Here is a 25593-nt window from a genome sequence, read left to right as displayed (position 1 = left end):
TTAGTTTTCAGATATATTCTTGTAGTTTTCCCTATAATGTATTTTTACTATATACATTCTTAAAGATTTATCCTTTTCTATTGTGTTTTGGTGGTGTTATGATGATGTAATAATATATTGATGGTAAAGGTTGATATATAATTATGTCCAAATGGCCTTATCCCTCTAGAAATATTATTTTTATGCATAAGATGTTTGATATCTGTCAAATAGTTCTTAAAGTAACCATTTTGAACATAACTTCAGTATAAATTCAATAGTTTTGTAAAATTTCTGTATGTATTGATCACAGAGGGATGAAGTGATTTAAGGCATGATATTCTGACATTTCGATTTTTCTTTCTTTTTGCTGTTTGCTTAAGATATAACCAAGTTTGGAAAGTGTCAACCTCACATTTGTTGAACATGCTTACCAGGAAGGATACACTCCTGGTACATGCTATCTGTCAAGAGGTCTTTCATTACAATACTGATGTACTCCTAAGAGACTTATGTCATTATGACTCACCTGAGAAAGTTTACGTTTTGTAAGGTTGTTACATTTTCCGCTGCATAGTTTAAATAAATTTGAAGAAAAAGACACTAACTTGTTTGTTATTCATGTATACTCGGCGTCATTAATGAAGGTCAAGCTATTGGTAACACTATTTCTTAAATTTGTAAAATCTTCGTTTTTGTTTGAAATATATACAACTGAATGTTTTACAAACTTTCTTAACAGCATGGAAAAAACACATCAGGCCGTTGAAATGTCATTATTACGTTCTTTAATGTCCAATACATTCTGTTACAAATGGCAGATTTTTTATTCAAATTGTCAAAATGGAAATCCACCTGCCATTTAATGTCAATGATTTGCACGTGCAAGTCACTCTATCAATGGAAGGTGGAGGACAATACACATGCATTGATGCTTTTTCACTGTCGTTCACTGTTCAGCTACCTTTTTTGAAATCGCAGCTTAAAATGAGACGTTTTTTGACACTTGCTGAAAGGAGTCAGGCCTTTTGGAATCTGGTCAGACTTGGCGGCAGGTTGCTGTCCGCTTTAATGTGAGTCAGAGTGGGTCCGTTGAATATGCACGTCGAACATTTTGCCCGGGAGTCACAAAAGTCTGAGAAGATAGGCACATGAATAACACTGCGTTACGTAACAGATTCCTTAACGCAGCAGATACTCAGAAAGAACACTTTAATGTTAACAGTGTGAAGATACCCAGGAGCACCGTTCGTCGACGTTTAAGGGCAGCATGGCTTTTATGGTCGTCCCTCTTTACTGCAAGACGACAACGCCAGGTCCCATAGGGCCAGGACTGTCATGGAATTCCTTAGGCAGCAGGATGAGTGGCCAGCATCCTCGGCAGACCTCAACCCAATTGAGCATGCCTGGGATGAACTCGGTCGACGTGTGTACACGCGTCACCCACCTTCAGTGGATCTCCCAGGATCCGCAGAACTCTTGTAGAGGAATGGAATGCGATTCTGCAAGGTTTCTTTATGAACTTGATAAGGACCACGAGAGCAAGGTGCACCTGTGTCTTGTTTGTCATTTTAATTTTGATTGGTTGATCTACGCTACTGATGTTTGGTAGTGCTGTTTGAACGTTTTGTCTGTATGTCAAGATGTGTCACATTTGTCAACACATTAAACATTATGATGATACTCTTAGTTCTATTATTTCTGAGAAACTTTTCTTTACATTGCTACATATCATTAGACCCTTTATTACAGACACCTAGTATGTGTAAAATAACACGAGTTTTCAAATATAGTATAGTTCGAGGAGTGATCATTTGATATTTGGGAGTGGTTCTGCTTATTCTTCCAATGTCATTTGTCACGTTTTGTTGCTTACAAGGTGTACTGTATCCTTTTGCTCAGATGGCAAATGACCTTGTTTAGCAACTACATTAGCTGAAACTTGAGAATCGTTTATCGTAGGACCAGCATGGTCAGCAATACCATCAAAATATACAGTCTCATTGGATCACTATATGATACAACATCTACAGGAGAACCATGGCAAGACACTGAGTTAGTACTTTGTCATTGTCATACTTCCCAATCATATTTACATGACATATTTAGTATCTCTGATATTCCTATCAGTAACATATGGACCATGGTACGTAATGACCAAAACTCTTCAAACTGTATCGGTGGGACTGAAATTTCACTTTTTGAGTCTGTTGCTATAACATCCTTCATTTTGTCCTGAGACAGCATTATCACAAGTTTAAGGAAACCAAGCTAAACACTGTTATCATGTTCTTAAGAGTCTGAAGGAACTTCTCTAAGGCTTCCTACGATTCAGGACGATATATGCAAGACTTCACCTGAGTTATGCCAAATTGAGTGGGAGAACACTTGATACTAAATTAAAGATCTGATTCTACTGAACCGCACACAGTGAAGAGCTTTAACAAAGCCTTGATAATAACCTGTACAACAATATTTCATTAAGCAATGGTCTCTAGAAACCTTAGTGAAGCACACATGTAGTACGCATGTACTGATTACCTGACCTAGTTTTAGGCAAAGGACCAATGCAATCAACGATCGCTCTGCTCAAAGGTTCTGCAAAAGTTGGGATAGGTTTCAAAGGTGCAGCTCGAGATTTCTGATTTTAGATTTGCCAACGTTTTAACAATGACAAATTGTATTCAGCCACATTATGTCATGTACATGTATAAGGAATGGCATAGGCGTTTTCTCATTACCTGCCAAAGACGTTTGATGTGCCATACTCGAAAGATATTTTCAATGTGAATTTGGAATAGTGAGTGAGTTTACTTTTACACCGCGTTTAGCAATATTCCAGCAATATCACGACGAGGGACACAAGAAATCGGCTTTAGACACTGTGCCTATGTGAGGAATCGAGCAAAGCCCTCAACCACTAGGCTACCTCACCATACGTCCCGAATTTGGAAGAACATTTTGGTGAACCTTTCATTCATTATATTGGGCGGTGGGGTAGCCTAGTGGTTAAAGCGTTGGCTCGTCACGCCGAAGGCCCGGGTTCGATTCCCCACATGGGTACAATTTGTGAAGCCCATTTCTGGTGTCCCCTGCCGTGATATTGCTGGAATATTGCTGAAACGGCGTAAAACCATACTCAGTCAGTCAGTCAGTCCATTCATTATCGGTAGAGACATCTGGCAATCTCCATTTCTTCACTAAAATGTTATTCCTAAAATAATAGCTACATCCTTGTCAGCTTGTTATGAAGAGAGTGCCCAGTAAGCAAGCAAATTGAGTTCTGGGTAATCTCCCTGTACTTTAACCAACTGCTCCTTACCCAGAACTGGTTCAGCAACATCCAACTTGTCAGTATTTTGAGTACCCTCCCAAGATTGATATAAGTGCCAGTCAGATCGTAATCGGAATCATTCTCAGAAGCGAAATGCTCGTCCCCAGCACGAGTCACAACACGAAAGAAACAACATATCTGGAATCCTTTGAAAAAGATTTTCAGTACTTTCCCAAGTGAGGATCATGAAAAACCACGGGATCTTTCTTGCAAATGATTTTACTATAAAATGATCAAACAATCTATCCACAAAGAACAGTTTTTGTCTTTGTTAAACGTAAGAAAATTCCGCTGTTCATCTCATGATCTACTTATAGATCATTATCTGGTAGGTAGGTACTTATAGAATCTGGTAGGTAGTTAGGTTAATAAAAGAACAAAGGTTATGTGACATGTGTAATCTGAATGTAATTGAAGACGAGTACGATTTGCTTGGTACATATGTCCAGCCTATTATATGTTGAGAAATAGTTATATTCAGAGCTACTACTTTGTACATCCTGGCATTTACAAATTCATATCCCATTTAACAAATTGTTGTAAAGTACATTTAGAAAGATTATCTTTTGCATCTTTACGCTAAAAGATGCAATTTAGTACAAGTACACACTGTTTTCAATGAATTATAGTGCCAAATAACAGCAAACTTTGATATTGACCCGTCTACAGTATTACAGCTTAAAATAAAGCAACCAAAAACGCTTTCATAAATATAAGAAATGTCTGCTGGAAGCGCAGTCTCTTTATTATTTCGATTATATTATAAGTACCAAATGGTGATGATGTCAGACGTTCGACCGCGCCCATACACCTGGAATATTGCTGAATGTGGAGTAAAACTAAACTCACTCACTCAGACGTTCGTGAAAGGCAAGTGCATCTTCCCCTAAGGGTGGAGCCCATCACAAACACATGCAATGGCTAATCAATTGTTAACATTAAATATGTTGTATAACAATTGAGTGAATTGTATGTCACATCCTCTTAGTCACGGATGCCTAAATTTGGAAATGTACTCCATCTTATTAAGTGTGTTTTCAGTCGTATGACCTTTTTTGAAATCGAAGTAGAAGGAGCATGTTCGATTGTATATGAAACTTTGTGAAATGTAGACACCAAAGGCTTTAACATCTGAAATAGTGCTATAGACTAACGGAACTTTAACGCCATCCCTTTCGTCATTCAGTCTTGTGGTGAATCTTTTTGTGAGTCTGAATCTTTATGCATAAATCTAAATGTGAAAGAGACGAGGAGCTTTCACTTGTCTCAGGGTAAGTGGAAGTGACAATCGGATAATTGTTGAATGATATCAGGTAATGAAGATAACTGAAGCTTAGCTAAGCTTCTTCGTCAACTTCCTTTGTTTTGACTTTGCCAGTTCCTTTAAGTTGATCATCAAGAAGTATAGCACAATTGCTGCACAGTTGATTGCCTGCTTTTCGTCTACATAACTCCTGAATTTAACATAGAGGCGGTCAGGATTTCATATGTTGTTTCTTCTGTACTTTTCAGATGACATCAGCTGTTGGTTTGTTTCAGTTATTCAGGACCTTGAAAACAGAGATATAACTTTATCTTTTCCGGTCACAATTAGTGACAAAGGTCCCATATATCCCAGAAAAGAAGTTTATCTTTGGGCTGTATTGTTCACATGGGGAATGTTCTAAATGGGTGCGTTTTCATATCTCAGAAGGGGTACAGTGCTAAGAGATATTTAGGGGAGGAGGAATAAGGAACATGATTTGATTTAACAAGCTATTAAGTACAGTGTTTTGAGTCATTGAGAAACGATCCTATCTGGATCTCTGTGCCAAGCTGTATGTCAAAAGGACTCAATATATATTACGTTATACTATATGAATAGCACTGACTCTAGTGGATCGTTTGGTCTACCTTGCTAATGCTGTGCTTAAATAAAATTCGCATTAAAATGTCAGTATCATTACTTTTCAGATTCATGCATGGTAATCACACGAGCACGCATTTTATCCACGATGACCCTGACATTGTAGGTTGATTCCTAGTTGGAACTAAAACTGTTACCGGGAATCAATCAATAAAAGAAAGTATGTGTGGCAACAACACACAACTGGAAAGATAGGCTGTAATTAACCACTGTTTTCTAAATGAACTAGGTTCACAAATCAGTACAAAATAGAGACCCAATCTGAGGCAGTATATACAAGATCAGTGATTATAGCAATAAAGACATTGATGGTAATAGTCACCTCTCGGCTCAGTACTCTGACTTGTAACTATAGGCCTTGGCAGGGTATTTGATCATCACACACAGTGCTGGTCTTCTGGTTACTTGAGGTGTAATAGGTGTAGTGAGAGAGTTCAGTTTTACGCTGTATATTCCAGCTGTATGGCGGCTGTCTGTAAATAATCGAGTCTGGACTAGACAATCCAGTGATCAACACCATGTGCATCGATCTACGCAATTGGGATACGATGGCATGTGTCAATCAAGTCGGCGAGCCTGACCACCCGATCCCGTTAGTCGCCTCTTACTACAAGCGTGGGTTACTGAAGATCAATTCTAGCCCGGATCTTCATTGGTCTGTAATAGGTGTAATGCAAGATGAGAGGCAATATCCACCTCCCCCTCATATAGACAAAAATGATAATGGAGTTCCCTGAAACAGCCTCCAGAACCTTCTAAATATAGCACACAGCTGCCCCTCACTATTAAATCTACAGGTACATCAGGTGAAACACTGTTGCTTAACGTATAACACTGCTGCCCCTCACTAAATCTACAGGTACATCAGGTGAAACACTGTTGCTTAACGTATAACACTGCTGCCCCTCACTAAATCTACAGGTACATCAGGTGAAACACCGTTGCTTAACGTATAACACTGCTGCCCCTCACTAAATCTACAGGTACATCATGTGAAACACTGTTGCTTAACATATAACACTGCTGCCCCTACCTTAATCTACAGGTACATCAGTTGAAACACTGTTGCTTAACATATAACACTGCTGCCCCTCACTAAATCTACAGGTACATCATGTGAAACACTGTTGCTTAACGTATAACACTGCTGCCCCTCACTTAATCTACAGGTACATCATGTGAAACACTGTTGCTTAACGTATAACACTGCTGCCCCTCACTTAATCTACAGGTACATCAGGTGAAACACTGTTGCTTAACGTATAACACTGCTGCCCCTCACTTAATCTACAGGTACATCAGGTGAAACACTGTTGCTTAACGTATAACACTGCTGCCCCTCCCTAAATCTACAGGTACATCAGGTGAAACACTGTTGCTTAAAGGTCACATAAACCCTAGGGGGTAAAAATACATAAATCACTAACTGGCATCGTTATAAATGAAACCCCGTCATTAAAACTACTCATTTCGACCTTTAATTGACTTAAATCGACCTTTTTGACAACAGTGCACAATTCTCACCCGCGAACGAAATTTCAACCAATCAGAGCGGCGCGACTCTGTGACGTCATATGAGGAATAGCTTTGAGGGCCGATGCAGAATTCATCTACATTTTAGGGGGTAAATTATCTTGTTTACAGGCTTGTATAAACCTGAAATCGTGACAATTGTTGTGGAAAATGAAAGCTATATGTTCTCACAATCTACTGGCATTTAATTTTGTCTCCTGCTTTGCCTAGTTTCGAGTTACAACTTGTTTTCATAGACGCTTCTGTCACAATTGATTGGTGTCGTTAGGCCCTATTTGTATAATGACTGATCCAAATTGATCCCATTTCTGTGTTTTTTACCTCGATATTTAATCATGTCATGTAAAAATCTGTTTGTATTCTCAAAACAGTGTCGGCCCATAAGTTTTCACATGCAATACAGCAATTAATACTCCCTTGTTGTAACCCGTGTTAGGTGGTATAAACCTACACATGTTATTTGTCATCATTCACTTGATGGTCAGTTAATGAATTTATAACAGGTATAATTAGTGGTAACACACTTAGATTACCGACAAAGGTTCCCATTTGGCATTTCTTGTGTCTGGAGTAAATATTCAACATTATAAACATCGATCAAAGGATTAACCGATAACACGCTGATTGATTGATTACTTTTATCTTACACAGCGGAATTGTCAAAGGTAGTGTTTATGTATGTAGATTTACTAATCTATACTGAATACACTCTGCCGTGTCGGTGTCTGCGTAAAACAACGTCCTTCTTTCAAAGGATTAACCGGCAATACATTGATTGATTGCCCATTATTGGCTAGCTAAATTACTGTTTTTAATGAAAGGCGGACATTATGCAATTAGTTGCCAGGTGTGCTATCTTGGGTGACCAATGAGACTATACACCAATACCTGAAAAGATTTATCACTTTTTCGTATATTAAACTGTTAAAAGACACATCATTTGGAACAGTTTTGTGGATATTGATGGATACATTCCTCAAACAAGGTAATGGCCTGATATTGTTCCTATAACTTTAATCTGTTTTAATTTTAAAATTTGCATTTTGTTTTTTATTCATTTGTCGTAGCATTCAACAGAATCATTGTTTTCGCCGTGAAGTGTAATGAGACAGGCAACATACACTAGGGTGTGTATGCGAATTATGATTCACATTGGCAAACTATCAAATGTCTAGATATTACAGTTCTGTTATAAATTCACTATAAGTATCAGCAGATCGTCAGCTTTTTATTTAGTTTCAAAATGCATAAAAGTATGATAATAAACTAATTAGGATTATAAGACCAAATATAAAGACGTACATTGACTAGTATCTACATACTGGTGAGAGGACATTAACCATGTGAATGTAGCAAGAAATTTATCGCGCAGTATTGTGACTTCGACCCCCACCTCGCTTCCGTGGAAGAAATCGTTATGTTATAAGTTGTGTCATGCAAAATCCTTTTGGTTATGATTCCAATACATATTTAACTACGAGTAGAAAGTAGTTTTGATTTTCTAACTTGATGAAAACAAACTATAATCTCATTAATTCTAACAGACTTTACGATTTTCAAAAATGGCGGCGCCCTGTCGGGAACATCCGCCAGTCTGTGGATAAATGCTATTTAGGTTTGTTTTCACCGAGTTACAAAATCAAAACTACTTTCTACTGGTAGTAAAATATGTATTTTATTGATGACCAATAGGATTTTGCATGACATAGCGTATAACATAACAATGTCTCTCCTGGCAGCGAGGTGGGTGTCAATATAATACTACTTACAATATTATTGTTACTTCGACCACAACCTCACTTCCCAGGAAGAAATCGTTATGTTACAAGTTGTGTTATGGAAAATCTTTATGGTCATCAATCATATACATATTTTACTATACCTAGTAAGTAGTTTTGATTCTTTAACTTCCGTGAAGCGATCTGAACACAAGTAAGATATCGTTTCAGGCTTCCACAACGCTCGAATCGCACTCACAAACATAACCCATTTAGCACGAACTGCGGGGTCCTGTGGAAATCTGTGCATGGTGACACCATCACCCGACCCCTAGGAGCAATTGACGACAAAGCAACGATTCGGCATGTCGTCGTTCAGGTCGAGAAATCATTAAAATGATGAGCGTGCTACACACTTTCTATACAACTAACTGAAAATCGTTCCTCATATGACGTCACTGCAGTGCTCTGGCGACAGAGTTACGTAACCTGTCTGTGGTTTCGTTGGCGGGCGAGAGGGAAGCAGGCGACTTTTTGGCCACTTTTAATCGCTCGGTATTAATTAACCACAAGTTTTTAAAGAATAAATTTGGTGTTCCGCATAAGACTAACCACTAATCTTTCATATGTAATGGTTAAAAGAGTAACAAAAAACAAAGTTTAGTGGTTCTTTAACGTATAACACTGCTGCCCCTCACTTAATCTACAGGTACATCAGGTGAAACACTGTTGCTTAACGTATAACACTGCTGCCCCTCACTTAATCTACAGGTACATCAGGTGAAACACTGTTGCTTAACGTATAACACGACAACAACGTACATACTGGTCATTTCAGTCATACCATGAGTAAGAAATACGTCTTACATTCACTGAACACGTTGGACAGAGTCAGCTTTGTTGAAGGCTGAACTTCATAAATGTTACACCACGCTCTACTGTAATGGATCGATTTCCTGTAATTGTCGTGTTCACATCTCAACAATGTATTGGAACCTAAACCTATTAACGTTCTGTACCGTCTTTATCAGTTTAAGACGTTATTCTTAAACTCACGCGGTCGTGGTGGTTTCAATATGTCAGGGAACTGGGAGTTTGGCGACAGGTGATGCTTGGGTCCTTTTTAAACCAGACCCTGAACTCATGTTTTTACTTAGATCGGGAAAATACCGAGACCGACTGACCGGTTAAAGTACTGTCGGAAATGCTAAAAAAAATGCTTTTTGACTTATATTTAAATTTCAGAGGTATTACAGTTACTTATAAATAACAAATATCACTGTAAGAAACATCTACCTAATGTAGACCGAGGGAATAAATTTTGAGACATGCCCTAAAATGTTTTTTTACTGATGAAAATACCAAAAAACTTAGAGGTGAGGTGAGGTGAAATTGGGTTTTACGTCGCGCTGGAGAATATTTCGCTCATATGACAACGTGCATGCGTGTGTATGTGTATGTGCGGCTGCTTGTACTAGCCCAGACTGAAGCTGGTTTTATAGTGCTAGCCCACTGAGATACCATGCCGCAGTGAAGCATGAATACCCCATTCAGACACGTTATACTGACTCCGAGCCGACCAGTCCTTGTTGTACCCATTAATGCCGAGCGCCAGGCAGGGACCAACAAGTACCATATTTTAACGTCGTTTGGTATGACGCGGTCGGGGATCGAACCCGCGACCTTTCGCTCTCCGGGCAGACGCTCTAACCACTACACCACTGAGGCGGTCTAAAGCTTAGAAAAATAAGGGGTAGTGGGACGTTGTTTGATACAAACATTACAACTGCCTGTGTTATGTCATCAGCATGCACGATATCGATAGGTGAAACTGACACCTGAGCACACGCTCGGACGAGGGGTCATCTCAATAGATGTTTTCTTCAAAATGTTGAATATGTGTACGTATAGTATACGTATTGGTTATGTAAGGGATCATTTGTGTATGTGTGTTTGTTTTGAAATGAACATACGAATTACTGTACATTGGAAAGAATCCTATCACTTGTGTTATCTTATCGATTGATTGTAGAAATGTGCAACGTTTTAATAGTTTTTTTGCATGTCAACAGTATATTTCATTGCAAAAATATGGATGTAATTCGGTCAGTTTAATCTAGTTGTGGTCATTGGCCAAAGATTTAACGAAGTCTCTAGAATATATATTTTCTTCTTCTCATAAAGTTTGTAGACCGCCCGTCTAAGCACTCCCTTGTCAAAGTTGTCAAGGATGGTTTTACGTCCCGGTTTTTCTTTGAGTGGCATTTTAGAAGTTGGGAAGTACAATATAGAACAAACTTTATGGATAACAACTTATTTTCATTCGTGAGTGCGACGTTTCGATACAGATTCTTGTACCGTTGTCAAGCATAATGGAACATGAAGAAGGGGGAAGTATATATATACTGGATGTAACAATGTTACAAAGAAAACAACATAATTAGCCAATTATGTTAATTATGTTGTTTTCTTTGTTACATTGTTAAGAAAACAACATAATTAGCCAATTATGTTTATTATGTGGTTTTCTTTGTTACATTGTTACATCCAGTATATATATATTTCCCCCTTCTTCATGTTCCATTATGCTTGACAACGGAACAAGAATCTGTATCGAAACGTCGCACTCACGAATAAAAAGAAGTTGTTATCCATAAAGATGTTCTATATTGTCCCGGTTTTGCTTTTGAGACGGTCCCTGTCTTGTCTGATCTGTTTATAATATTGTAAACTTGTTGGTAAGACATACCAACAGCTCTACAAGTTCTGTAATAAACCCTTTCTAAACTAATGAAAGGTTTACCTCTGTTTTTTTCAAGCACAAAAAACTTATAAACCTTCGCAACAATCGACTGCAAATCGTTGGCCATAGTGAACGCTGTGATAAAGATGTGCATGCATGACGGGAAACTTAGTTATCAAGACTTAACATTTATATTAATATTTCTTCAATAAAGAAACGATAATTAAGTAAAGTAACACAAACATTCAACATTTATTTGTTAAAGAAAAACGTTAATTCATATTTTTACACCACCTGTATTATTAGCATAAATGTAAAGACTATTTCAGATTTCTGTGGTTGAAAAATCTTAAGTAGTTGTTTTGTTACCAAATTCTCTCCTGTAAACTGCCCTTTAAATGCATGGGACTGTTAAATCGATTGAAATAAAAATTAGGTACACTATAGGCGAGTTGATATATTGACAACATAGTACATTTATCACCTTTATAAAGCTATTAAGGCTAAAAAGCATTTTTCTAGCATTTCCGACAGTACTTTAGTTATCCCTGCTATATCATGACTCTCACGATTGATGTGTTCTATATATGTTAATTTATTACATGGCAACGACAGCATTTAAGGTATCACGAAAGTAACCACGCTTTCATCCCCTAAATACTGACTTAACTGTTTAAATTTTCTGAGGTTTTGAGGGTGCATTTCACCTTACAGAAATTGTGATCAACCTTACACCGTACAGTCGCTAAGAGGTACCAACCGACTGGCAACCAACTGGCAACATAAAGGACCCAACATGTTCTGGATGTCAAGATAACTATATAGTTCTGCACGACAGCCGCAGCAACCCTGGCTTCCGCCCTGTTAGTGCAAGGATAGTGAGGAATCGACTGCAAGAGCATATCAACAGACCACGACGTCCAAGCTATACGTCCAATGTCATGGAGCTGCATAACATGATCAAAACAACATATGAGGTTCAGGTTGGTTTGCCCTCTTCACAGATGAGTTCAAGGCTTCTCAACAGAGATTGGCGTCGGCGTGTTTATCGACATTGGTTGCAACGCAAAAGCAAATCTTTCGGCATACATTTGCATATTAAACTAACTGACAGTCATTTTCAGTTACTTTCAATATATGCAATACATTCAGATAACAACAACAAATATTTCATAACTTTCATCATTTTTCTTTTCAACTATATCTGATATTATTATCAGGGTGCTGTTGCACAGAAAAACCTTAGCGCTAAGTCTATCGTAAGTCTATGTTGAGGTATGGGACTTACGATCTCCTTTCCGCAAAGGTTGCTTTGTACAACGGCACGCAGATGTTTTGTTGCGAATGTTACCTCTACACCTCCCATAAAAATCCACGAAAAAGAATGAAAAAAGTCAACGCTTCCACGACAAATACCAGTCAATATGCAATGGAATCGCGTCATGTATAGACCATAAGTCCGCCCGTCAGCTTCCGTTTCAGAATCCAAAGTCTGCGTGCCGTTATGTAACATACAAAACGGTACTGAGTATTTGTGCATGTAACGAATGGTACACATGTTTGTGGGTCCAGTTTGTTGCTAAGGAAACAGCCAAAACCTATCAGTCACGCGCACGTGTGTTAGTGGCTGGGGAGGTGGGGTGCACGTGTCGTGCATGCGTGTGAGCGTGCGAGGTCTTTAAATCCCGCTATAGTAACATGTCTTTTTGTATGAAGTGACTAGGCTAGCTAGCCACCGACCTGTCTTGGCAGACATAAAATAAATCAGTTGACCAGTATTGGAAAATAACACAATTCAATTCTCAGTGTGCCGCACAGGATAAAACGCGCACAGGTGTGAATATCTGCTTTGATGCAAGAGTTATCTCCCTGTAACCTGCCGCCCGATAAGTCGGGGTAATATCTACCCTTTCAGGACACCTGTTTCTGTTGCTCGTCCGGTTGTGTGGAAGGGACCATATAGTACGCAGGTTGTATGCCACACCAGGTAAGGGTATGAAGGGAACTGGGCAAGTAAATATGGCATCCAAAATACCACATGTCAGAGTAAATAAGTTCAGACTGCAACATAAGGAACCTGTTAAAAATTGATATCTGTTTCAACCCAACACTTGGTAAATGAATATGATGTAACTCGCAGGACCTGGGGGTGGGTGTCACGGTGTTATCGCAGTAAATAGTTACACATTTATCAATGCATGTCCCCATATCGAGGTCAATTGTTTAACAAACTTGAACAAAGGAAAGTCTTATGTTTGCAATCACAATCAACGAGCTAAACCGAAAGCGAAAGTAGGCATTTTATGTGCGCATTATGCGACCCATTTTAGAATTGAGGCATGGGGGGTAATGTTAGAACTGGAGATATGTGGGAAAAATGCTATCATCCCCAACCTTACCATTCTTCGTTCTATATATCATTCTTTAATTGCCCCCCCGACCCCACCCCCCGACAGATGTAGTGATGATTCTTGTGGAAGGTGGTGGTAAGGTTGATGGTAATGATGGCTTCCACAGATGTAGAGATGATTCTAAATAAATAAGATGATTCTTTGTGAAGGTAAGTAAATAAATAAAGGTGATGGCATTTTGTGGGTTGATGACTGCCTCTCTCTTTGAATCAACTAAAGGTGGTAATGTTAAGGATGTAGAGATAGAAGTGGTGGTAGGGTTGATGGTAATGAAAGATGTAGAGATGATTCATGGAGATAGGGTAAAGAAAGAAAGTCACAGATAAGATGATTCATGTTTAGGTAATGAACAGATGTAGTGCATGTAGTGATGATTCTTGTGAAGGTGGTGGTAGGGTTGATGGTAGTTATGTAGAGATGATTCTTGTGAAGCAATGTATATATGCTTGTGAAGGTACTTTGATGGCTCCTGACAGATGTGTGATGATATCTTTTTGTTCTGATGATGTCAGCGATGATTGTGAAGACTGCAGGGGTGATGATTATGAAGTGGTGTTGGTTATGGCTGTGACAGTGGCTGATTTGATCTCCAAAAAGAAATAATAAAAACAAATAAAATGCCAAGAAAAGCTGAGACATAAACACAAACTATGCTAGACATCAGAGACGATTAGTGTGGGAAGCAACAGACAACCAACGTTTGTTTTATATTAACTAAACCAAATTCTAGGGTTATGGTGTCGTGGGAAATATCAATTCAATACCAGTCCTTGTGAGATGCTCCATTTAACTGCTTCAGTAGAATAGCTTCATGAATCCATGAATCAATGGTTTTATATAAACAGACCATATTGGTGTCCTTACTCGTACATCGTATTAATTGATCAAATCGCCCCTTCCTATTTAAGTCACATTCAAGGACACTTTTACTTAAACATCTCTAAGTATGCAGTTTTCTTCTTTTAGCCCAGTGTGATAGTCATTATATCATTGGAAATACTACTGATTTGGAATTGAATGTATTTTGGGTAGACACTTTTCCTCTTTAAAAGAACTGGAGTATACTCTTGTTAATGGAACTTCTAAATCCAACATCACAACTGATGTTAGACAACTCAGTTCTGAGATGGCTGTGGGCATCCACTTTTTTGTATTGATGTGGTAAAAATGTGACATTTTTACAACCAGGAATCCTCGCAGAAGGTCTAGTGCCACAGCACATGGACGATCAAACAGCAGGTCTTACGGTAAATATATTTAAAGTTTATTTTATATATTTTTTGGGGCTAACAGAAAAGGAGCATTTTTGTTTTTGAGAGTTTCTGGACTAAACAAAAGGCTGAACAATATTGAAAATCATAAATTGATTTACTTTGTGATGAACACATCAGTTATTATTGTTGAACAGTAATTTGCAGAAACTAACTGCCTTGAGAGAATTGTCCCCAGATTATCATCGATTTGAACATACTTTACGGACTTATTTAGTGAAGAACTGAAGAATTCTGATTTTCTCTTGTGACATTTGAGAGGTCACCCTATAATTACATGTCGTTTATAATATTTAGCATGGCATTTTAGCTATTGCCAATAACCATGTTTCAGATATCCAAAATGAAACTAACAGTAAATATAACTGCAAGTAGCAATGATGGCTCTGTAGGCTTTAGACCATTTAGACCCATTATGCAGTAAGTTCTTTTCAGAACTTGCTCTCTTTGCCCAAATCGCTCCAAACCAATTTCTGCTTTCAGTGTATAATTATCCCCCGCAACGCGTTCAGTGTATACTTATCTCCCGCAACGCGTTTTGCGGGGGGTATTAAAATGGACTCCGTGCGTGCGTGCGTGCGTGCGTCCGTCCGTCCGTCCGTGCGCATTTGCCTTTTCCGGAGCAGAACTCTAAAACCTCAATATTTCTTCACCAAACTTGGCACATAGATAGATCTGGTGGTGTACTGGTGCCTTTTGGTAGATTTGGATTTCTGAATAAAACATTTTTGGCGTTTCCATGGCAACAAGTTTTGACTTAGCCTGAAATTGATGGTAGTACACTTTTCCGGAGCTGAACTCTAAAACCGTTCACTATTTCTTCACCAAACTTGGCACATAGATAGATCTGGTGGTGTACTGGTGCCTTTTGGTAGATTTGGATTTCTGAATAAAACATTTTTGGCGTTTCCATGGCAACAAAATGGACTTAGAATGAAAATAGTGGTAGTGCTCTTTTCCGGAGCAGAACTCAAAAAACGTTCACTATTTCTTCACCAAACTTGGCACATAGATAGATCTGGTGGTGTACTGGTGCCTTTTGGTAGTTTTGGAATTCTTAATAAAATATTTTTGGCATTTCCATGGCAAGAAGTTTTACTTAGCCTGAAATTGGTGGTAGTGCTCTTTTCCGGAGCTGAACTCTAAAACCGTTCATTATTTCTTCACCAAACTTGACACATAGTTTGGTCTGGTGGTGTACTGGTTTCTTTTTGGTAGTTTTGGAATTCTGAATATAATATTTTTGGCATTTCCATGGCAACAAGTTTGACTAAAACAGAAATTGGTGGTAGTGCTCTTTTCCGGAGCAGAACTCTAAAACCGTTTAATGTTTCTTCACCAAACTTGGCACATACATAGATCTTGTGGTGTACTGGTGCCCTTTGGTAGTTTTGGATTTCTGAATAAAATATTTTGGCATTTCCATGGCAACAAGTTTGACATAGACTGAAATTGGTGATAGTGCTCCTTTCTGGAGCGGAACTTTAAAAACCTTTAAATACTCTCCTTCCCCTTTTCTATATACACACCTAAAATTTTGACATAATCATAACTCGTAGACATAATCATGAAGAGTATTTTGCCATGGCGGGGGATATTGATGACTTTGTCTTCTTGTTTTTACTGTGTTACAACATGATATCTACATGTCACATTATTCTTAAAAAAGATGGCACTCTTAGTATTGATTACAGAACTTCCAGTGGTGGGAAATGCTTCTTCCCTTTACTATACAATGGTATTCTCATCCTAGCTTAGGTACAAAGTGTTCTGTATTCTGGCTTGAATGATATAACTTGCTGTTTTCGAAACAGCTGTTGAGCTTATTAAAACATCAAAAGAAATGGTATGATTGTTGTAGGTTACATTGTGACATAGTTATTAGTTCCAGCTGTGTATTGGCTTATTTATGCTGCTTATCCAACTTTTCAAGTGGAAGTCTTATAAGCTTAGATCACAAAACCTAGATGAATAAGTACAAGATGCATTGAAATTTAAACACTGTCTTTAACAACAAAACCATAAGTTTACAATAATGGAATTTCAAGTTTAAATACAGAAATTTCCAAGAACATTAGTTTATGCTACATCAGATTATCATTGAGTTAAACATACTTAATTGACTTATTTAATATATTTTTGTTGGATGCCTTATATCTGTGTCGAAACATTTCTTTGCCTGTATTCACATGGCAGATGAACTACTGTAAAATTAATCTAAAACATTCATGCCAGTTATACTTTAACATTCATTATGAGTCAGTCGAACTGAAATAGTTAATTGATATTGTGTTCGAAATAATTGTTCAGCAGAAATATACATGCCTCACACAATAATATCATTTAAGGTTTCTACACTCAAGGATGACAGCTGGATTTTGTCAAGGGAGGTAATTCTTTACCATTTTTTAAACGTATGACATTTGGTGCAAATTCAACAGCCACTGTCAGCAGCTGTTACTGGAGCCCCGATGACCCTACATCACTGCCTAGAAGCCCAATTTCATAAATCATACCAACACCCCACAATTTCTTTCGCTAGTTCGCTCGGACCTTAGCTATCATACAGACACACACGTCACATTACACAGGCTATTAAACAATTTTCTGTGTGAAAACATCGTAAAGAATAAGTCTTTTTGGAGACAACTTAGGCCAAGAAGTAGCATTCATAATCTCAGCCAGCAAGAGACATAGCCACATTTGTTAAGGAAGCTTTGTGGGAAGGTGAAGCGAGACAAAGTATTCATAGAGTGGAAACTATAGCTGTGATTGTTTCAGAGGAGGAGATTTTGGCAGTCAAGTTCTATGAAATGTGCTAAAGTGCAAGGTCAAAACTGCCAAACCGTACCTTATAGCGACTGTAGTCCTTCAGTCCATAATTAAAGGGCATCCCATCAGGCATACATGCAAGAAATTTGGAAGTCATTAGATGAGTAGTTGCACAGATTATTGCTTTTACACATTTGTGTATTGATTTTGAATCATCTGTCCTAATTTTTGGTCCTTAAACCCAGAACCTTGACACGTTTGCAGTAACAACCTCAGCACCTTGGACACATTTGTGAATGTTTTTGTCAGATTCTACACTCTGGTGATTGAGTTATGATTTATGCAAAATACGGAGGAATGATAAATACTATTAATCCGAACGATTACAATAGGCCTTGAGCCCAGCTGGCATTGAACCCTGAACACTCAGGGAAGACCAAATCATTAATCAATCATTGTGCACATGAAATGCTGTGAGTTCAGTACTAGAAAGCAGTTTGTAGTTAGTCAGTGGTTACAGATGGGTTAAGCTTTAATAATAATCACGTACATGCGTGTAACTGGTAAAAGAGATGATCAAAGCTAGACTGACATTTAGTGCCAGAAATTGCGTTATCTTGTTTAAAGGTATATGTTAAACAAAATAAACAAATAATGCATATAATTAATTTCTCAACATTCTTGACTTGAGTAGGATTCATAAATAATTTATTCACTAGAGAAACAGACCAAATCAATGATTAAGTCACTTTATATACAGCTGTGGCGGTCCCGGTACCGTTCACAGGTGATTAATTAGATTACCGTACACATTCAAGTCAAGTGTTTACTTAGTGAAAACAGAACTCAGACTATGCAAGTCAGTTTTATTCAAATGCAAGACATAAAAGTAACAAAGAGTTATAATATAACATTTCTAGATTGATATAAACTTAACACTTGAATGATAGAACATTAATAGAACATATGACGATCATAATACAATATATAAAATAAGCTGGACACACAACGCTATTTATAGTCAAATAATTCATCAATATATTGCACTTAAAAACACAAGGTGATGACGAAGTTGACAAGGTGATACTTTGCTAGAGCATTGTTTGTAGAAAATAAACATTTGAAATGTATCATATCACCATTAGTCAAACTCTAGAGGTGTTGCAATATTGTTTAACAATGATAAAGAGATTGATGTTCATAAATACAAGGAAGATGAGAATGGCAATTTTATCATTGTTGACACAAGTATTGACGGCATAAGACTACCCTTAGCCACTATTTACGGCCCTAACAAAGATGTGCCTAACTTTTATAGAGATTTATTTTTACCAAATTGATGCATTCGACAACGAATCTATTGTTCTCTGTGGAGATTGGAATGTGGTACTTGACCCAACTATGGATCTTGAGAACTACAAACATATTAATAACCCTAACGCAGGAAGTGTAATTTTGGAAAAAATAGACCAGTTTATAGATCTGGCATGATCTTAATAGTGATACGAGAAAGTATACTTGGTGGAAAAAAACCCCTAGACAGCAAGCCAGGCTCGACTTTTTTGGGGTCTCCCACGATGTTGGTAATACGACCGTAGACACTGAAATCCTCCCTGGCTATAAATCTTACTATTCTACTATAACACTTACTTTTTCAAATAATACTAATACAAGAGGAAAAGGTTATTGGAAATTTAACACCTCTTTATTGCGGGATAAAGAATACATAAAAATAGGACTGAGATAGACTTAGCTAAACAGCAATATGCTCTTCGCAGTCACACTGAGGATATAAAGAATATTGATGATAATGACCTACCCGGTAGTCTTAAGTATTGATGACTGTCTTTTTCTGGAAACTTTGTTGATGAACATTAGAGGTAAATCGATATCATACAGCACCCACATTAAGAAACTAAAAAAAGAAAAAGCTAACGATCTGGAAGCTAAAATAACCGATATTGAAGGCACAGTTCGTAGTAATGGATACTCTCTCTCTTTTTTACCAAATTTCAGGATTGAAAATTAATGTTGATAAAACCAAAGCAATATGGTTAGGGGCTATGATTAATAGTAAATATATTATTTGTAGTGAATATATTTTGGATTGGGCTTCTGGTAACTTTGTGGTCTTGGGTGTTAAATGTTAATTTGAACGATCTCTGGGTTATCAACACTAGAAAAGAATGACTTTGATATCGAACATTTTAGGAAACTGGCGAAGAAGAAATTTAACTCTTATTGGAAAGTTTTTTATTAAAGACTTAGAGCAAATGTTCTTTTCTTTTCTATAGAATGGGAAACCTGACAAAATAAATAGAGTAGCATTGAAAAAGGACTACCGGGAAGGGGGGAATTAGGATGACAGATATCCTTTCTTTCACTGATTCACTTAAAATAGCAGCATTGAAGAGATGCCTCTGTAGAGCTACCTGCAACAGTCCCTGCAATGTTCCTATTACACCGGGGCGGTGGGGAAGCTCAGTGGTTAAAGCGTTGGCTTGTCACGCCGAAGACCCGGGTTCGATTCCCCACATGGGCACAATGTGTTAAGCCCATTTCTGGTGTCCCCCGCCGTGATATTGCTGGAATATTGCTAAAAGCGGCGTAAAACTAAACTCAGTCAGTCCTATTATACCATTACTCCAATTAGGAGCTAATATTGATCTATCTAAGGAAGTTGATAACCTGTATTGGAAAGATGTTTTTCAGGCATGGAAGAGGTACAGATCTTCCTTCAGAGTTGACCAATGTGATTATCAGAAAATACTTCATGAACCGTTGTGGCTAAACCATCATTTTGCAAACCCTTCTCATTTATTCATAATTGGTTCAATAAGGGTGTGACCGAGATTAAAGACATATGTAACTCTGTCGGGCTATTATCCTTTGATGAGTTTTAAAATAGATTCTTAGTTAAAGGTACTTTTTTAGATTACAACAGAGTTTTGAGTAATGTTCCCATTACTTAATTGGAAAGCCACAATAAGCAATCATAAACTTGAAAATCAAAATCTTGGTATTAATGAAGTGATATTAACTCTGCTTACACCCTCTATGGGTTGTAGAATATTTTATGATAAATTGATCAAAACAGATAGATTGCCTGATGTTTGTAGAGAATGGGAAGTTTTGACAAACATTACTTTATCTTGGGATGTTATTTTCTTAAATTATAGAAAGTGTACAAATGATATTAAACTCTTAGGCTTTCAGTACAGATTCATTCACAAAGTTATTTATACAAGAAAAGAATTAGTAAGGATGAAAATAATACATAATGATCGCTGTGCATTCTTAAAAAAAGAATCTGAAAACATTGTACATGTGTATGTTTTATGTGATATTGTTCACACATTCTGGAAAGACTGAAGTTTATATATTAAAAATACTGTCAATATTAATATCTTATTCACGGACTTTGCAATATTGTTGGGGATTAACACTGGCTATCCTTTTATTAATAATATTATTCTTGCTGGAAAAAGGTTCATATACCTAGCCAATATAAATGACAGAAAACCGACTTTGGACAAATTTCTAAATTCGCTAAAAAAATCTTGTATGAATTGAAAGATATATTGTAACACCCTTGGGGTGCACGTGGGAAAACAAATAACACAAGGAGACGATGAGGTAGAGAGCAAAGTTTGCAGTGATATGTGCAAACTTTGTTTTAATTTTGTTTCAATGGCAAGAATGTAGATGGGATTTTGTTAGCAATGCAATAAAATAAATGATGCCAATAAATATCACACACTACTCGGCCTATATATATATATATATCTAATGACAAGGCTCAGTCTCCAAGGAAATGGTTATTTTGTTATTTCAACTCAAATATCTTGCAGAAATGTTACTGAGTATGTAATATAGTTATTAAATTGATTGTAATTTGACTTAAAATATATACCTAGAAGCAGTTATGATGATAAATCTAAGTCAGTAGAGGTGCCAGGTAAAAACTAGAGCAGGAGCCTTTAATCAGACCGAAAGTCTTATTGTATCTAAATCGAGTGACCCGAGTGAATCGAATCCGAATCGAGTGTGTCAGGCCTGTAGTAGTAGTAGTAGGGTTTGGTGCTTTGGAGGTCGCCTTCGCGGGTTGGCATGTCGGCAGACCTATCCCTCCTTGGGATGCGTGGGGTGTCCCTCCTTGGGACTCGTGGGTGTGGTGGCGGTGTCCCTCCTTGGGATTCTTGGGGCTGGACCGGGTTGTCTTGTGGCGTTGGGTGTGGGCATCTCTCCATGGGCGCTTGGGTTGGAGTGTCCCTCCTTGGGACTCTTGGGCCTGGACTGGTGTGTCCCTCCTTGGGACGCTTGGGGCTGGTGAGGTGTGTCCCACCTCGGGACGCATGGCTGGACATGGCTGTCTCAGCTTGTGTTGACCCTCTTCGGGTCGCATGGTTGTGGTTGTGAGTACACAAGTGTTATGTGTACAAACATGTTTGGTTTTTGTTGTTGTTGTTGTTGTTGTTTTTTTTTGTGTGGAGTGGACACGGCCACTGCCCTGCTCACACTCAGGGGAGCAGACACGGCCGCTCCCCTGCTGTCACTCTGGGGGGCAGACACGGCCACTCCCCTGCTCACACTCTGGGGAGCAGACACGGCCGCTCCCCTGCTGTCACTCTGGGGAGCGAACACGGCCGCTCCCCTGCTGTCACTCTGGGGGGCAGACACGGCCACTCCCTTGCTCACACTCATTGCTTACTTACCCTGGGGAGCGGACACGGCCACTCCCCTGCTGTTACCCTAGGGTGTGGACACGGCCACGCCCTGTTGCAAGACCCTCTTTGGGACGCATGTGTTGTCCCTCTTTGGGACGCATGGTGGACTGGTGGGCCAGTCTGGCGACCGGGCATGTTGGCAGGCTGAGCGACCGGCGTGAGCGTGGTGGGGGGGGAGCCTGGGTGATATTGTCTCCCTGTTGGCTGGGCTGGTCCTCTGAGGTCAGGAGCTTGGGTGGTATAATGTCCTTGGCGCCCTCGAGCAAACTGAAGACTGGCTTGATTGATATAATTTCTTTTTTAGATATACTGACATAGTTCACTTTCCAAGAGGAAATTGGCTAGCGGTCTGTACATTGCAAGGTGCTCTGTGGGAGCCAGCAGTCGCATGGCTGTCAATGTACCTAGCCCTGTTTCCTCTCTGAGTGTTTGCCTGGTTGTGTCAAACCGTTGGCAATCCAGCATAATGTGAGGGACTGTAGCTTTGGTGTGGCATGTTGGACAGTTTTTATATGAGGTTTTGGTGGTACCTAGTCTTAGGCGGGTGATCATGATGTCGACTCGCCTGTTTTGTGAGGGAGTAGTTCGCGTCCCTTTCACACTGGGGCGGAGTCCATGATACTATCTGCCTTTGTCTGAGGTGTCCCATTGCCTTTACCACTTGCTAGTGATCGAACCTTGGATCATACTTCGAATTTCGCTTTTGAGTAAGGATGATCCAGTGACACGATCAATTCTAGCGCCTGTTTAGCTAGTTTGTCAGCTCTCTCATTACCGGGAATGTCTATGTGAGATGGTATCCAGCACAGTGTGATCTCTTTCTCATTTTCCCTTCTTAGTTTCTGAATGAGAACCAAAATGTCTCGGATGGTGTCAGGTCTACTGCTCGAATGCTTAGTTGCCAGTGACTGTAGTGCACTGAGAGAGTCAGAGAGGATGACCACTCTTTTCTCTCTAAGGTTTTCGCTGTACCTTAGTGCATGGTGTATGGCTTCTAGCTCCGCTGTGTAGACTGACTGTCCGTCAGGGATGCGGACCGAGATTGTTTGGTTGGTAGAGGCTGTGTATATCTGGATACCATAGGCAGTTCTATTTCTCACAGGATCCTTGGATCTGTCAGTATATATGTGAGCGGAGTCTTCGTAAAGTGAGTCAATCCTACTAAGCGCAATGCTTCGTAGCAACATTGGGTTCTCACTTTTAGGCACTTCTTTTGTGAGAGTGGTATCGACATTTGGTGATTTTAATTCCCATGGGGGACATTGCACAGTCATTTGACATGTTGGAGGCTCTACCCGGTCGCATCCGTGTTCTCGCCTGAGCTGAATGACTCTGAGCCCGCCTGGTGTTATGTCAGGTCTCTTTTGGAGCAATGCTTTTATGCATCCGGGGTAGAGTGTCTCTTCCCATAGTCTAGTGACATGTGGATTGGAGCAGCGACTCCAATAGTTCAATGTCATCTTATCACGCCTGAGATTGAGTGGTAGCTCCCCAGTTTCCACTAGTAGGGCCTGGTGGGAGGTATGGGCCGCTGCGCCCGTAACCAGTTTAAGAGCACGATATTGAATCGTTTCAAGCCGGTGAAGAACACGTTTTTGAGGCGCTGTGGTATGCTTCACACCCATAGTCAATTTTGCTTCTGATGAGGGTCTTATATAGGGTCAGGAGAGTATCGCTGTTTGCTCCCCAAGAGCTGCCGGATGCAGCTCTTATTGCATTGAGGTCTTTCTGACACCTATGGGCTATGCTCTCTATGTGTTTTGCCCATGTGAGATGTTGGTCGAAAGTAACCCCGAGGAACTAAGCTGATTTCTCAAATTTGACCGTTTTGCCCTTGAGTTTGAGACTGGGTGTGTTGCATATTCTGCTACCCTTCCGCTTGAATACCACTCCGATTGTTTTCTCAGGTGAGATGTCGCACCATTTTTCCACACCATCGAGGGTTTTCTGGATCAGAGCCTGGATCTTGAAAACCTCTGGATGTCTGATCCAGACAGCCCCATCGTCAGCGAACTTAGAGGTGTTGATGTTATCGTCCTTTCGGACATGTTCAAATAGGTCGTCAATCATGATGTTGAAGAGTGTGGGACTGATAATGCTTCCTTGCGGCGTGCCATTATCTAACCTGTGTGGATCAGACAGGTGGTCTCCAACTAAGACTGATATTGACCTTTCTTGCAGAAAACTTTGAACATAGTTTGCCAATTTCCCTTGTACACCAACATTCTCTAGTTTTGGAGGAGTCCATCGTGCCATACCATGTCAAAGGCTTTGCTGAAGTCTAAAAAAGACAGCAGCTAGGTACTGTTTCTTGATCTGGGCTAATTTGATATCATTTTCCAGTCGGAAAATGTGGTCAAGATTTATGAGCGGTTTGTTCTGTAACCGTTCTGGTCGTCAGATAAGAGTGCGTTTGTCTCAAGGTGGTGCTTTAAGCGAATGTTGACCATTGCCTCCATACTCTTGCACAGATTTGATGTGAGGGATATTGGGCGATATGAGTTGGCCGATGCCGCCTCCTTCCCTGGTTTGAGCAGAGGTATTACTGCTGCATGTTTCCATGCTGCAGGTACCTCCCCCTGATCCCAAATCAAATTGTACAGTTGTACGACGACGCTGGCGATGCTGTCTGGCAACCTTTTGAGCATCTCATAGCTGACCATGTCCTCCCCTGGACAAGTACCCTTTTTGTGGTGTATAGCAGTTCTGAACTCCTCCACACTGAAACCATGGTTGTATGCGTGCTGATTGCACGGGGGCTGTTTGGGCCGTGGTGGCAATTTTTCTTTCTTTTTAAACTCTTCAGAAAAATTGTTGTTGCTACTGACAGGGGCAAAGTGGGTGGCTAAGATACTTGCTTTATCCGTTACTTTGGTAGCCCCTGTTAGTTTGGGAATGCGGGCGGACCTGCGTTTCCCCCGGATAGCATGTATCTTTTGCCAGACTGCTTTACTGTTTGTATTGTGGTTGAGGGATCCACAGAACTCTTGCCACGAGTCAGACCTGGACTGATCGATGAGATCTTTCACTTGTTTCCTAGCTACACGAACTTCACCTATGACAGACTTGTCTCGTTTTAACCTGTTTAATGCCTTTTTCCTAATGCGTCATGCTTTGGCTATTCCCTGGTTCCACCATGGGACGGCTCGGGCGCCGACCTTTGCTTTGGTGAGTGGGATTGAGGCCAGTGCTGCCTTGT

At 39.4% G+C, this 25593-nt stretch overlaps 2 protein-coding genes across 2 annotated transcripts in view; both read left to right on the top strand.

Moving 5' to 3' along the window:
• The first annotated feature begins 881 nt into the window (after nt 1-881).
• Nucleotides 882-25593, top strand: part of LOC124278257 — a 57656-nt gene continuing 32944 nt past the window's right edge. The window contains exons 1-2 of the mRNA XM_046713975.1: nt 882-886; nt 14813-14871. Of these exons, the coding sequence (XP_046569931.1) occupies nt 14845-14871 (27 nt within the window). The 5' untranslated portion in view covers nt 882-886; nt 14813-14844. The remainder of the gene's footprint in view (nt 887-14812; nt 14872-25593) is intronic.
• Nucleotides 13095-25593, top strand: part of LOC124278258 (protein mono-ADP-ribosyltransferase PARP9-like) — a 98558-nt gene continuing 86059 nt past the window's right edge. Inside the window, exon 1 of the mRNA XM_046713976.1 lies at nt 13095-13200. The gene's annotated coding sequence lies outside the window, so the exon portion shown is untranslated. The remainder of the gene's footprint in view (nt 13201-25593) is intronic.

This window comes from Haliotis rubra, unplaced genomic scaffold (genome assembly GCF_003918875.1).
Source record: "Haliotis rubra isolate DU_JTF1 unplaced genomic scaffold, ASM391887v1 Scf234, whole genome shotgun sequence".
Classification (NCBI taxonomy): Eukaryota; Metazoa; Mollusca; class Gastropoda; order Lepetellida; family Haliotidae; genus Haliotis; species Haliotis rubra.
This window is presented reverse-complemented; position numbering and strand designations above follow the sequence as displayed.